The sequence below is a fragment of the Phalaenopsis equestris genome, unplaced genomic scaffold (assembly GCF_001263595.1).
Source record: "Phalaenopsis equestris unplaced genomic scaffold, ASM126359v1 Scaffold000002, whole genome shotgun sequence".
Lineage (NCBI taxonomy): Eukaryota > Viridiplantae > Streptophyta > Magnoliopsida > Asparagales > Orchidaceae > Phalaenopsis > Phalaenopsis equestris.
The window spans coordinates 36,607,115-36,621,579 of record NW_018164444.1 but is presented as its reverse complement, the minus strand read 5'-3'; the positions used below and the strand labels follow the sequence as shown (position 1 = coordinate 36,621,579).

At 39.3% G+C, this 14,465-nt stretch overlaps 2 protein-coding genes across 2 annotated transcripts in view; both read right to left on the bottom strand.

The window, feature by feature from the left end:
• Window positions 1-7,536, bottom strand: part of LOC110025624 (casein kinase II subunit alpha-like) — a 49,383-nt gene extending 41,847 nt beyond the window's left edge. The window contains exons 1-2 of the mRNA XM_020726203.1: window positions 7,174-7,536; window positions 6,951-7,080 (exon numbers count right to left, since the gene is read on the bottom strand). Coding sequence (XP_020581862.1) covers window positions 6,951-7,080; window positions 7,174-7,451 — 408 coding nt within the window. The 5' untranslated portion in view covers window positions 7,452-7,536. The remainder of the gene's footprint in view (window positions 1-6,950; window positions 7,081-7,173) is intronic.
• A 963-nt stretch (window positions 7,537-8,499) lies between these two features.
• Window positions 8,500-14,465, bottom strand: part of LOC110033229 (QWRF motif-containing protein 2-like) — a 36,882-nt gene continuing 30,916 nt past the window's right edge. Inside the window, exons 3-6 of the mRNA XM_020737149.1 lie at window positions 14,277-14,393; window positions 13,874-13,963; window positions 13,651-13,758; window positions 8,500-8,927 (exon numbers count right to left, since the gene is read on the bottom strand). Of these exons, the coding sequence (XP_020592808.1) occupies window positions 8,856-8,927; window positions 13,651-13,758; window positions 13,874-13,963; window positions 14,277-14,393 (387 nt within the window). The 3' untranslated portion in view covers window positions 8,500-8,855. The remainder of the gene's footprint in view (window positions 8,928-13,650; window positions 13,759-13,873; window positions 13,964-14,276; window positions 14,394-14,465) is intronic.

Sequence of the window (14,465 nt, the reverse complement as noted above, 5' to 3'; positions counted from 1 at the left end):
TATGTCAAACCTCTCTAAAAATATATAGCGTCCATAGTAACCTGCCCAGCATAAATCCAAACTGATTATGAGAAATTTTTGTATCACATCTTAACCTGTGTTTAATTACCCTATCCCATAATTTTAAAATATGACACATCAACTTAATTTTTCTCACTTTTGTGCATCCCCTTTATTCTAAAAAATAATCTTCCTCCACTCATCAGAAATCTTTTTAGTTTTTAAAGTAATATAAAAGAGTTTAGTAAGCCAAGAAACTATCAAATCTCAAAAATATTTCCACACTTCAATCGAGATATCATCAAATCCTAATTATAATAGTTATAATTATAATTATAAAATAATTATGGATGAAAGGGCTTAAACTAATGGTAGCAAGGCGGGGATGTGGAGTAGGGATGCAAAACAGCAGTAAGATGTAGGTACTTACTGTCCTGAGCGGCAATAAGGGGATAGGTGGATTGGACAGCAGAGAAACAACAGCTAGAAGCTGCTTTGTGTGATGGGAATAGCAGCTAGGCTGCAGTGAGGTGGTTCTAGCAACTGAAACTGCGGCAAGGCAACATGGGGAATTGTTTTGGGTTATTGGAACAACAATGGTAGCATAGAGGGGGAACTAGAAGTAAAGGGAACAGGGTCTGGAATGTGGAAACTATAGAGAATAGTGTCGATAGCTGTTCCAAACTATTGTAGTAGGGAACGACGACTGGGAACAATAATGAAATGCACACTCCATAAATATATTATAATTATAACTAGACAAAAATAAACCAAATTTGAAAATCACAATAGAAAATCAAAATTGTGTGCATTTCATTAAATTCATCTTCATTAAAAAAAAAATCTAGGCAAGGAGATGGATGGTTAAGAACTAAGGCACGAAACATTTAGAACCATGCATAAAACAAATAAACAAATATTTCAATTTGGCTAAATCGGTAAACTACAAAAAAAAATAAAAGAAAATTGCAACAATTTTTTATATTAACTTCAACTATATAATGAGGGGCAACCCTCACGATCTCCCGCGCATATGCAGGATGGGGCTGCCTGGACCGATTCTAGCCATCAGCTCCTGAACCGGTTCAACCCAGGGGGTCTTAGGGGTCAGACGGTCCTTCCTTGCCATGGGATTGCCACCTAACTAAGAAAACCCCGCCCTTGGTTACCCTAGTTTTATAAGTATGTTATTTTCATGTGTAGACTTTTTTTCATGTGTTTTATATCAGGATAACCATTAGCGTCTCTTCTTCCCTTTGAGAGTTGTATCTTAGGGTTCCATATGGTGTTTCGGTTGTATCTTGGTTTCCAAATGGTGTTTTTCTTCCCTGCACTCCTTTCACATCCTCCCCATGTCGCTCCCAGCCGTCATTCCCTACTACAGCAACCCGGAATAGTTGTTGTCTTTATTCTTCCAGCAGTTTCTACATTCCAAACCCCGTTCCCTTCACTTCCAGTTCTCCCCCTATGCTTCCATTGTTGTTCCAACGACCCAAAACTATTCCCCGTGCTGCCTTGTCATAGTTTCAACTGTCGGAACCACCTCCCTGCCTATTCCAGCCGCACAAAACAACCCCTAGTCGTTGTTTCTTCTTTGTCCAATCCACCTATCACTTTGTTGCCGCTCAGAACAACAAGGGCTTGTTGCTTACCTGTTGTTCCGCATACTTGCTTCACTTCTCCGCTTGCCACCACCAATCCAAGCCCTTACAGAGTTACAGCCACCACCGCTGCCCTATAACCACCCTAGTTGTGTGTGTGCCATGTTGTTTGTTGTGTAACCGCCTATTGACCTTTTTAGTAATAATATTTACTTCCTTATTGTGGTTTGGGTTAACCCAGTATCATTTCGTATTAGAACTAATCTAACCCTAGTCATATCCTAAGGTTCCTAGCATCCACCACGACCCAACCCTAAATCCACCAAAATTTTTCATTTCCCACCATACATCACCCTTACACACCCATTCCGCCTACCCACCTCCAAACCCTAATCATGTTGCCACGAAGGCAATCGTCGGAACTTGATCAGGAGTTTACCATGGAGGAATTACAGTGCAACCCTGCTGAGTGTACAACTGCTCGATGACATTGAGGAAAGGACTCATGAAAAGGTCACCGACGAGCATGGTAGTGAATCCAAATAAGAGGAATACTTGAATCCCTTCCGTACAGGTAATTTCAGTGGAGAAAAAGACAGATCTTGATGCTTTGGGATGCAATATCAGAGGAGACCGAGAGATGAAGTATTTGCTGAGGATATAGAGATGAAGTTTTTGTTATAGGATACATAAATGAAGAACTTATTGGAGGATACAGAGATAAAGTGCTTCTTAGATGATACAAAGGGTTAGGAATATAAGTGGACATATCGAATTTCGAGGGGGAGAATGAATCCGGATGATTTCATATCGTGGTTGCAAACTGTCGAAAGGGTCTTTGAATAGAAGGTGTCAGATGACCGGAAAATGAAACTAGCTGCTATCAAGCTTAAGAAAAATGCCTCAAAGTGGTTAGACAAACGAAGAGAAATAAAATAAATGGGGCAAAATTACTACCTAGGATAAGATGATGAGAAAGTTGTAGTGACAGTACCTACTCCCATACTACCTTGAGGCTCCACTACCTACAACAGAGGGAACTATCAATGGAGTATAAAGCAAAGTTTATGCAACTTAGGCTGAAATGTGATCTAACAGAGCGAGAGCAGCAAACAATAACCAGATATTTGGGAAGCTTGAAGCTTGTCATCGGCAACATGGTTCAGCTACAGCCTTATTGATTTTTTACTGACGTTCCAGTCATAGCACTAAAAGAATCTAAGGCAATTGAGAAGTTCGGTTGGGAGGATGAAAAAATTGCCTAGTGAGAAATCTAAGAAGATGTCATGATCTTGAATACATCACTTCCAATAGCCCGATGAGCTGAGTTCCATTCACCGATCAGGGTGCAGTGAAGGAAGCCAGCGATGAAAAGAAAACTGAAGAAAAAAGTGAGGAGTGTCATCTGCTACCGAATGAGGGCGAGATACTCGTGATTCACAGAGTCCTACAAACTCAGACTATGTGAGATCAGCAGCAACTTTGCAACAACATACTTTACACTCGTTGCACTTCAAGGTAAATACATGCAGTCTCATTATCGATGGAGGGTGAAGCAAAAATGAGGTTTCTACACAAATGATGGACTAGTTGAGCCTCATAACTCAGAGGCACTTCCAGTCGCACTCCCTGATGTGCTTGAAAGAGAAGAGTAAACTCAGCATTTACATGTGTCACGTCCAATTTTTTATTGGGAACCAGCTGCAGAATCAGGTTTGTTGCAAGAAATGCCCATGGAACTTGTCACCTTTTATTGAAGAGACCAGACATTTTGATCGTTAAACACAACATGACAGCTTCAGGAATATCCAGTATTCACTAAAGATGGCAAGTGCATAGCCTTTTATCTTATGTTGAACCCGATATTACAGGCACTCTTGCCAACATAGAAGCGCCAACGAGACTTGCTTTGGTGTCGACATAAGATAGCATGACTAAGACATTTATTCCAGACACGAGATAGTCACTAAAGAGAGCATTACAAAAAATTATGATCGATATCAAACCACCATTCAAGGAGATTCAGGTTGTCCTCACGTCAGATAAGGATGAGCAAACTGGGGGCTACATTTGGAAGGCTTCACAAAGGATACTTGGCAGGAAGGCCCAATTCAGTTCAACAAAATACCCTCAAATGGTTGAATTGATGTAAATGACTATTCGTAAGTGGGGAAACATACTCAGGTGTTTTGGGGAACAGCACATTCGTCGGTGAGTCCATGTGCTTCTAGATCTGTCGTCAAAGATCATTCAATCATAGGAGGTTGCAGCAGCTCTGCCACCTTCAACGTACTTAGTCTGACTCTATATTATGAAACAGAAGCCTCGTTGAATGAGGTCAAAGCTTCCCCAACCACGGGAGACTAATGTGGGGCGTCTTCTGCGATCTCCTGTGCATATGTGGGGCAGCAAGTGCTGCCTTGAGAGTTGTATCCTAGGATTCCAGGTGGTGCTTTAGCTGATCTTAATCTTCAAGTGGTGTTTATCTTCCCTAATCCCCTTCCACATCGTCTCCACGCTGCTCCCAACCGTCATTCCCAGCTGCAAAGGCCGAAGCAGCGGCCGAAACAGCTGTTGAAATTGTTCTTCTTGCAGTTTCTACATTCCAGCCCAGGTTCCCTTCACTTCTAATTCTCCCCTTGTGTTGTCATTGTTGTTCCAACCGCCCAAAACCATTCCTCGTATCGCCTTTCCGCTATTCAAGTCGCCGGGACCACCTCCCCGCAACCTACTTTTTGTTCACTCCTCTCAAAACCGCACCTAGCATTATTTCTTTGTTGTCCAATCCACCTAAGCCCTTGTTGCCGCCCAAGATAGCAAGTATCTACTGCTTTTTTATTGTTCGGCACCACTGCCCCACTTCTCCCCTCGCCGCCACCTGTCCAAACCCTATAACCACAATTAGCGCCCTATAACCACCCAAGTCGATTCAGTGTGTATCGTGTTGTTCGTTGTTCTTTTTCGTTTCTGTGTGGTAGTAACTGCTTATTGGTTTTTTCAGTAACAATATTTGTTTTCTTATTGTGGTTTGGGTTGACTATGATATCATATATTCTCCGCTTTTGTTAGTTATATATGATAAATATGGCTTCAACTTCAAATTTGAAAGTACATATATGCCTTCAACTTCAAAGCGAAGGGTGAAACATGACACAAGAGAAAGAAGCGATGTGAGAAGAAGATGCATCTTCATGTTCAACTCCGTATCTCAACTATAAAGCTAGGATGAGACACAATGCTAGATGGGGATGCGTTTTCGCCACTAACTTTGCCCGCATATCCCAACCTCGAAAAAAGGGATAGATCTTTGGCTTCTACTTTGTCTGCATATTATAGCTTCATTTTGTATCTTGGCTTCAACAGAAGGATATGAAATATATTAAGGCATAAAGTTTTGAGTACCTAAACGTGTCCCAATGTACAAAAAATATCATTCTTGTGTGCTCTAATGTGTCTCACAGATTTAAGAGCACAAATTTACAATAAGAAAGCTCTTAAAAAGTTATGATGTGTCAAACCGGTCATAGCATGTCAACCATGTGTCGAACCGTGTCAAAGTCATCTCTATGTGTCAAACACACACATGAAAGCCATTTGGAAGTGTCCATGCTTCATAGAGGTACAACATGCATTGAAAGAAAATCAAACTACTACAAACTACTATATATATATATATATATATATATATATATATATATAATGTTGCATCTTTTTCTCCTCTTCGAAATATTAGAATCAGAAAAATGCAAGCATGTTGTTGACAACTTATACTTAAACATGCATTTGATATCATAACCATTGCCGCATTACCCAACAGTCCAAGTAACGATAGGGCCCAATTATTGGTAATGTGTTCATTTTTGACAAATTTTACAAAATTCTTTTAAAGATACTCCAATCCCAATACCTACAACCCAAACAAAAGTAGCAATTAAGCATACGGTGGTGAAATTGCTTTACACTAATATACAAAAACAACAACCCAAAAGAGACCCTTGTTACAATAGCCGCGGGAAATGGCGACTCGGACCAGTCCAGAAGGGCTAGTCGACACTTCCTTTTAGTGGATTTCCCGCCTATTGGAAGTGGGGCCCACTCCTATTTACCTTAAACCTATAAATAAACCCATAAATATGTTAAATTTGTGTTTTTTTTTTTTTTTTTTTTTGTGTTTTGTATTAGGAACTCTAGGTGGTGCTTCGGCTGCATCTTGAGCATAGGTCAACAAGCAAGCATAGCTGGAAATTATCTTCCATATCCCTTTCTGCATCCTCCCCACGTTGCATCTGATCGCCCTCCCTTTGCTCAGTCACCTCCAAAAAGCCGCATATTCTTGTTTTCTTTGTAGTTACCGAATTCCAGCCGCATATCCTCGTTACCACCACCCCTATCCTCGTTACTGCCACCCCGGACAATTGTTCTCTTGTTGTCTTGCAGTCCCCCGCATTTTCGGTTGTTGTCACTGACATCCCCCTCCCTCGTGTTACAGCTGCCCGAAAATATATGTTGTCTACTATTTTTTGTTATTCCAGGTTTCCATCCATCTGTTCCTCTCATTCCAACTTGATGTCATTGTCGCAACTCCTCCCCTTCACAGTTGTTTTCCTCCTCCCTTACTGTTGCAGTCTAGAATAGCACCTCTCTTGTTGTTTGGTCGTCGTTCAGTCCCTCGCCATTGTTATCACCACCACCCAAGATAGTCAGCCTTCTCGTTGTTCTAGCAGTTTCTCACCTCCCCTAGGCTATCACAAGCACCCCCTTGTTGCCTCCTTACCTTGTTGATCACCACCACCACCCCAAAAATCCAACCTAATTTGAGTTAGTGCTGTCATTTGTCACAATTTCAGATTTTTGTGTGTCGTGTTATTGTTATTTCCTATTTCTGTTGGTTTTTACAACTTTCCATTTGAATTTCAGCAACCATATTACAGATACATTGTTATTTGGGTTAGCTCCGGTATCACTTTACAAACTTCTTTTCAAGACACTCGAACCCCAATTTCTACAACCCAAAGGGAAGCAGCAATTAAGCATGCGGTGTTAGAATTGCTTTACAGTAATAAACAAAAAAGAAACCAAAAAGATATATAAAAACCCTAATCAGAAAAAAGCTGCATTTTCAGCTTCGCCCATATTTAATCTTGATTTATGTGCGCATAGATTTGGCAATTTCTTTTTAGCAAAAAATTGATATCATAACCGTTAATTTATCCTAAATTTACTCACTAATCCAGCAAAGCAGCAATATAGAATTTTTTTTTCTTTTTGCAACTTCTGCATGTATAAAAAGTTTTAGTGATTTGTCAAACGTATAAAAAACAAATAAATAAATAAATAAATAAACTTCACCTTCTTCTTCTTCACGGGTTTCAGTATCTTAATTATGCAGGATTGGCTATCCGTGCAGTGCACCCCCTCAAAAACCTCGCTGTATTTCCCTCTCCCCACCTTCCGAACAACTTCGTACTCTTCCTGATCCCTGCGACCAACCAGAAAAAACACACACCCTAAACACAATTCTTCATCGCAAAAACTCAACCTCAATAAACCGAAGCACCCTATCCCACGTTACCCCCATTGAACGGCGACAGATTCGTAATCCCAGTACTCCTTGGGACGGGTGACGTTGACGTCAGCATAAACCCTAGCTTTGGAGGGGGCGCCTGGGCGCCGAATGGCCTTCCCGATCCTGTGCGCCAGTGTTTCAGCTGTGGTGGCGGAGGGTCTACGGGGCTTCTCGCCGGAGATCCGATGAAGGGCGGAGAAACCTAGGGCAAGGGCTGGGGTTGGGGATGGGCTGGGAAGTAGTGCGAGGCAGCGATTCAGAGAGCGTAGATGGCTCAAGGCCATGAAACATTTATAGAGGGATAGGCTTGGAGAGATCAAGACGGCGGCGACGCCATCGCTCTATTTCGATATCGTACACAAAGCGGAGAAAATGGGCCCGGTTTTTTTTCTTTGTTTTTTTCCTTTGTTATTTATTATTATTATTATTATTATTATTATTTTCAAATTTTTAAATGAGCCGTGTTCGAAAACACAATTTTTTAAATAAGCTGTCAAAATATAATTTACCCATACGGGCTGAAAACGCACTGCATTAAACAAGCTACCTCAAACAGGACTTAAATAACTTCATAATTCACCTCCAGGCAGAAATTGTTACATAATTCAAATAGAGCTCTATAATAAGAGGTTTGAAGATACATTTAGGAGATAAAAACCCAGACATTTTGTCAACAGTACCAAGTGCTATCAATTAAATATTACCTTTCCTTATTTCACCTAGTAATTATACGGTAATTAATTTGTTGATATCCTTAAATATATTTTTTTTTCTTATTTAAAATTCTCTGAGGCAAGTTACCTTTTGGGCAACAAATAAATAAAAATAAGAGAAATTTACATAAATACCACAAATTTCTCAAGGACATAAAATTTTTTTTATGGAATTATATATCCAATAACAAATAATCGATATATACATTTACAATATTTCAGGGTCATAAATGTAAAAAAATTAATAATAAAGGTATTTTTTAATGTGATGTTAAAGATTTTCGAATAATAGATACCAAAATACAAAAGAATTACATGGTATGTTATGTAAATGCCCCTAAGAATAATTTCTCCCAAATCAAAAATAAGTTCGATACAATTTCTTTACAATCCTTACCTCCATTTCCTCTCACAATTGCTTCAAACCATATAAAAGGTAAAATCACAAACAAACAACACACACGAGCGATTTTTGCGTACGTAATACGGATGGTGCTACGTCCGGACAACGGCCATGATACACTTGATCGCGGCGTTTTTTTTTTTTTTTTTTACACCGCCAAGTTACCCTTGATCGCGGGTTTTTTTTTTTTTTTTTTTTTTTTTGTCTCTACCGCGATCAGAGAATTGCCGCATTATCCGGGCGCAGCTCTGCATCCGAACAACGTGCGCAAAAACTTTTCCCCACACACACACATGTAACAAACAATGCAAACGGGCAAACCGAAGTAGCTTTTATTTGCCTCCATAAGTGGCAATCTATTGCTAAAAAAAGAAGAAAAGAGGTATTTGAGGTGGCAGTGAAGGCAAACAACAGGACAAAATTTCTCAAGGGAATTACCAAACAAAGGGAAGAATGGATAGCCGTTCATCATAAATAAAGGTTGTGTTTATAAGATCATGAACTGCAATTCATTTTTCTATACGGTATGGAATTCCCAATAGAATTTATGTCTCTATATCTGCTTTTATCTGCTACTGTAGCTGTATAAGGCTTGCTTCCCTTGCTAGTTGTAATATACAGGCCTGAACACTGCACTGCTTCACCTGCGAGAGCATCAAAAGTTTGGTTCACGATTTTCCGGTTGCCATAGCAAGTAATTTGAATAAAAAATAGTGTTTAAGGTATATGTAATGCATTTTTAATAACTTTCTTTGTGTTTCATTGGTAGTAAAATAATCCCACAGACACGCACACACACCCTCATATATATATATATATATATATATAGGCACCGTGTACTCATATCAATTGATCGGGCATCTACTTGTCAGTTGTGAGTCCCCTCTGGACTGGAGTTTGATTCCATCTGGTGGAGGGTGTGGCACTCGAATTGTTAGGTGCATGGGGATGGTCGGGGCCCGTATAAATGTATAATAGCCTCAGACCATTCAAATATATATATATATAAGCTTATAGATTTATAAAAACATTTTAAAAGGCATAGAATGCTAGCAGCCTTATATAGTGAAGATGCTGAAGAAACAAAATAAGAATTATAATTCATACAAAATCATAAGAGATACTGACAAAAATAATTCTTTATAAAGTGAGAAAAAATGAAATCTAGTGCAAAGATGAGTGTAATTAGGCCTTTTCCTTGAAGATGCTGAAGAACTCCATTTTCAAGCACCCAAAAAATTTATTTATTTGTTTATTTTGTGGATGCCCCTCTCTCTCTGCCTCGCCTCTTTCTCCATTCACTTTATTACTTCTTGTGGATGTTATTTACGTTTGAATTATATGAGCTTACATAGCTAAGTCTTCACATCTAAACTTCAATTATCAATCACTATTTAAGATTTCCGTAACTTTGTTGCAAAATTTTGTCATAGCCCCTATTTAGGATTTCATGACAGTCTTTCTTTATAGCACTGTGATAGCCTTTCTTTATAGCACTGTGATACAGAAGGAGAGTCGTATGAAGCTAAATTCTGAGCTGAGTGGTTTTTCGGGTACACAATCAGCATTGGCTACTGTGAGCCCAGGCGTGCTAGGAGTCCAGGGGAGACTCGCAAGTGCTACAACTATGGTGAAGTTTGTCATCTGAGCTGAGTCGGTCCTAAGCCACCGAAAGAGAGAGAGGCATGTGGACGTGGATAGGGTGGAGGTTGAGGTCGTGGTCGCGAGGGTTGGAAAGGTGGAAAATGGGGCAATCGGGAAAATCTGGTGATAACATAAGACAATGGAGAGATAGTGTGATCTTTACTGGTGAGGATCATGAGTGTGGAACTGTTGAAGAGGAAGCAGAAAGTAGCAGGAGATGGAGCTGAGGATGCTTAAAATCCATCGACATTAAGGGGTAACATTGTCATTTATGCTCACTTCAGAAAAGGTATCGGTGACATACTTGCTCTTGCCTCTATTTCCACCACGGGTTCATCAGAATGGATCATATATTCTGGTGTTTATCGTTATGTGACAGATACTGCTGAAAAGTTCTCTTCATATACTCATCTAGCAGTATCAAAGAGTATAGAGACTACTGATGATACACTGCAGCGTGTAGTTGGTAAGGGTATAGGAGATGTACCAATCATATGACTTTGTCCACTATTTTGCATCCTCCTTCTTTTCCTGTAAACCTCTTTTCCATTAGTTGCATTATTCTCCAACTAAAATGCATTGTTTCTTTTGATATCCCTTAGTTGATCTTCCAAGAGAAAGAGACGGGCCTAACACTTGAGACCGGAACGTGGCATAGTAAACTCTGGTACTTGGACCAAGAGGGGATGACTCAGCTCTGGCATTCATGGTAGAAAGTGTTGTGGTAGAAGGATTTGGGAGGAACATTGAGGATGTGTTACTACTACATTACAGACGCATCCTAGTCTTAGTTTATTGAGTCAGTTGTATCAATCTATGTATGAAAAGGCAAAAAAGGTGAAATTTGTGTGCGATGTTTATGAGTTTGGCAAGCTCACTAGGAGTTCTTATGTCATTTCTGGGAAGAGGAGCTCTGTTATATTTGATTTGATACATTCTGATGTATGGGGGTCATGTCCTACTAGTTCAATGAATGGTTATCATTAGTTTGTTACATTTATTGATTTTTTTCTCATGTTACATGGATATACTTGATGAAACAGAAGAGTGAGATAGTTACTTTAAATATTTTCAAAAGGCAATCCAGACCTAATACAGGACAATTGTGAAGGCACTAAGATCAAATAAAGGGATAAAAAATATCAACAAACCATTTGAGAACTACATGTCAACTCAAGGAATACAATATTAAATCACATGCCCATAAACACCAGCATAGAATGAAGTAGCAGAGATGAATAATCGACATCTTCTAGAAGTAGCCCGGAGCATGATGATGAAAAGGAATGTCCAACAACACTTATGGGGGCAAGCAGTGTTGACAACCGCTAAATTGATTAAGAGGATGCTCTCAAGAATACTGAAGTGGAAGTCTCCTTGTCAGATATTGAAAGAATGCAATGGTGGGATCCTTCCATTGAATGTATTTGGATGTGTATGTTTTGTGAAAGACAATAGGCCATCTATAGGGAAGTTGGATCCCAGAGCTGCGAAATGTGTATTCGTGGGTTATTCTGCTACTCAGAAGGGTTATGACTGTTTGAGCCCCATTGAGAAGAGACTCTTTGTGAGTATAGATGTGTCATTCAGAGAGTTTGAATCATACTACACTCTGGAGGTAAATTCATTTTTCGGTGACTCAACAGACACTGGAGATATGAGGCAAGAGAAAGTAAGTAGTAGTGGTGATGGAGTGGTGCAAGTGGAAGCAATGGCATGCTCTGTGATATGAGATGAATCATCTCAGGAAACGAAAATCAAGGAGACCGACCCCAGAGGTGGAGGGGTTCATGTTTAAGGTGAGCTAAAAGTGTTTACACGGAAAGAAGCAAACTGATGGAACAAAGTCTACATTACTAACAAGTTCCTTGTCCCGTTCTTCCCCAATTCTTGAGACACCTTCACCATGCCCTTTTGATTCAAAGCTCATAGGTGATATTATTCCTCATTCTTCCAGTCTTACCCTCCAACGTTAAGGAGAACCTCCTATCTCAATGTGAGACATACTTCTGATCATTTTGGGTGGGAACTTGACATTGTAAACTTTATTTCTTATTCTAACATCTCAAATTTTCATGGAGCATTCATTGCATCATTGGATCTGTCTCTGTACCCAAGTGTAGGCAGGTAGCTAAAGATGATCCCAAGTGGAAAGCAGCAATGCATGAAGAGCTTGCAGCTCTTGATAAAAATCAAACATATGAGAATGTACCACTACAAGCAAGGAAGAAGGCAATTAGATGCAAGTGGTTCTTCACAGTAAAGAAAACTCCAGAAAGAAAGGTAGAGAAGTACAAACCACGAATAGTGGCAAAAGGGAGTTAGACATATGGCATTGCCTATGATGAAACTTTTGTAATAGTAGAAAAGATGAGCACAGTAAGGGCACTGGCTTCTCTGGATGGGAATAGTGGATAGAGACTCCACCAACTGGATGTGAAGAATCTTTTTCTTCATGGGAAACTACTGAAGGAGGTATATATAGAGATACCACCAGGATTCAGTATATCCCAGATAGTGGGCAAGGTGTGCAAGCTCAGAAAGTCACCGTATAGCTTAAAATAGTCTCCCCGAGTCTGGTCTGATAAGTTTAGAATGTTGATAGTTGGCATGGGATATCAGTAGATCAATGCAAACCATACGGTGTTTTTTTGGCAACATGACGGCGACACTACCATACTTACTGTGTATGTGGATGATATATATTCACTAGTGATGATGAGACAGAGATTGCTCGATTGGATGAAAGATTGGGGAAGCAATATAAAGTAAAGGATCTGAGATAGCTTGGATACTTTCTTGGGATTAAAGCTATGGACCTGAGGGGATAGTCCTATCCCAGAGAAAATATGTATTAAATCTTCTCATGGAGACAGGTATGTGAGGGTGTTTCAAATTCCTCAAAAAATTACTTTAAATTTATTTTATTTTAGCAAAACAATTAAAAATTCAAAGCCCATGTAGTTTTTTCTTTATTGTAATAGTTTGAACTCTCATCCATGGCGATATTGTCCGCTTTGGCCGAATGGTCTCACAACTTTGTATTGTTAGTGTCACTTCCCAGAAGATCAACCATCCTGTGAGTGTTCTCACGTAAGCACACTTAAACTTGGAGTTTCTAATTAAACTCCAACCATTACATCAAAAGGCGCCACGATGTTTAAGACTTCAACTTTATTCAACTTGGCATTTTTCATAATCTCCCCGGCTTAAGTAACCGATGTCATCGTCAGCTTTTGTAACCTATAATCATTTATCAAGAGATAGAATTCAAAAGGTGGTCCCCACAGATTCAAGAGGTGCTCACACCATGTATCACTTTGTCCCACATTGGGTTCAAGAGGTGGCTCTAATGACGTAGCACTTTGTTCTGTATGGTATTAAGTTCCATCTTCATGCTGATGTTTGATATCATTTGTAAAAGCCCGAACTCTCATCCATGGAGATATTGTCCGTTTTGGCTTAATGACCTCACAATTTTGACCCTTTGGTGTAATTTCCCAAGAAGTCAGCTATCTTGAGAGTGCTTCCTCACAAACACTCTTAACTTTGGAGTTGATGAAACTCCAACCATTACACCAAAAGGCGTCTCAATGTTTAAGAGTTCAACTTCATTCTATTTGAGGTTTTTCACATTTTAACTCCTAATGCATCCAGCACACAACTCCTAAGTGAATATCTAAGAATAAGAAACTTGGCAAGAGAGATAGACTGGTTACTTACATGCATTGCTGAAACTACTGACAGCAAATCTTTGGATTGGTCAAGCAAAGCTCGTTCACATGCTGCTGCTTTCGCAATCTCAGATGCTAGGCAACTTATTTCTTCTACCTGTAACAGGAATTTGTCTAATTAAACCTCAGAACTTCTACATAATGAAAAGACAGCTTGAGTTTTTACTTTTTTTTTGCATTTTAAAGCAGACTCATAAAAAGGTGTCATTCACCTTTGATAGTAAACAACATATGGAAGCTGTCAGTGCTTGCATAACGCCAACTGTTGAATTGATTGCATCTTTTACCTCTTGAATATCCATCTAATGAAAAGAAGAAACTTAAATTGTTTTATTTTTATTAGAGAAAAGTGCCAAAATGGTCCCCTAACTTTTTGCAGGGAACCAATTTAGTCCCACAATCTAAAAAAGTGTCAATTTAATCCATAGACTTTTTAATGGGAGCTAAAATAGTCCCTTCTTGAAACTACTACAGCTCATATTAAAAAAGTATTATTACTAATTTGATATTTTAATAGACTCTGCACCTAAATGATCCCTTGTAAATAGTCGAAGGACTAGTTTGACACTTTACTCATTCTTATTAGATGTTCAGGAATAGCTAAGAAAAACAAACCTTAGCTCCACCAATAACAGGGAGACGAAGAGTGCTTGCCTTTAATGCTTCAATAATTCCTCTCAAAGAATTTTCATGATCACTGGAAAGAGTAGACCACTCGTCTAGGTAGTTAATCTGCTCATAATATGAAGCAAACAAGTTTTACTGGTAAAATAGTACCCATCTTACGGTTATATTAACAACTTC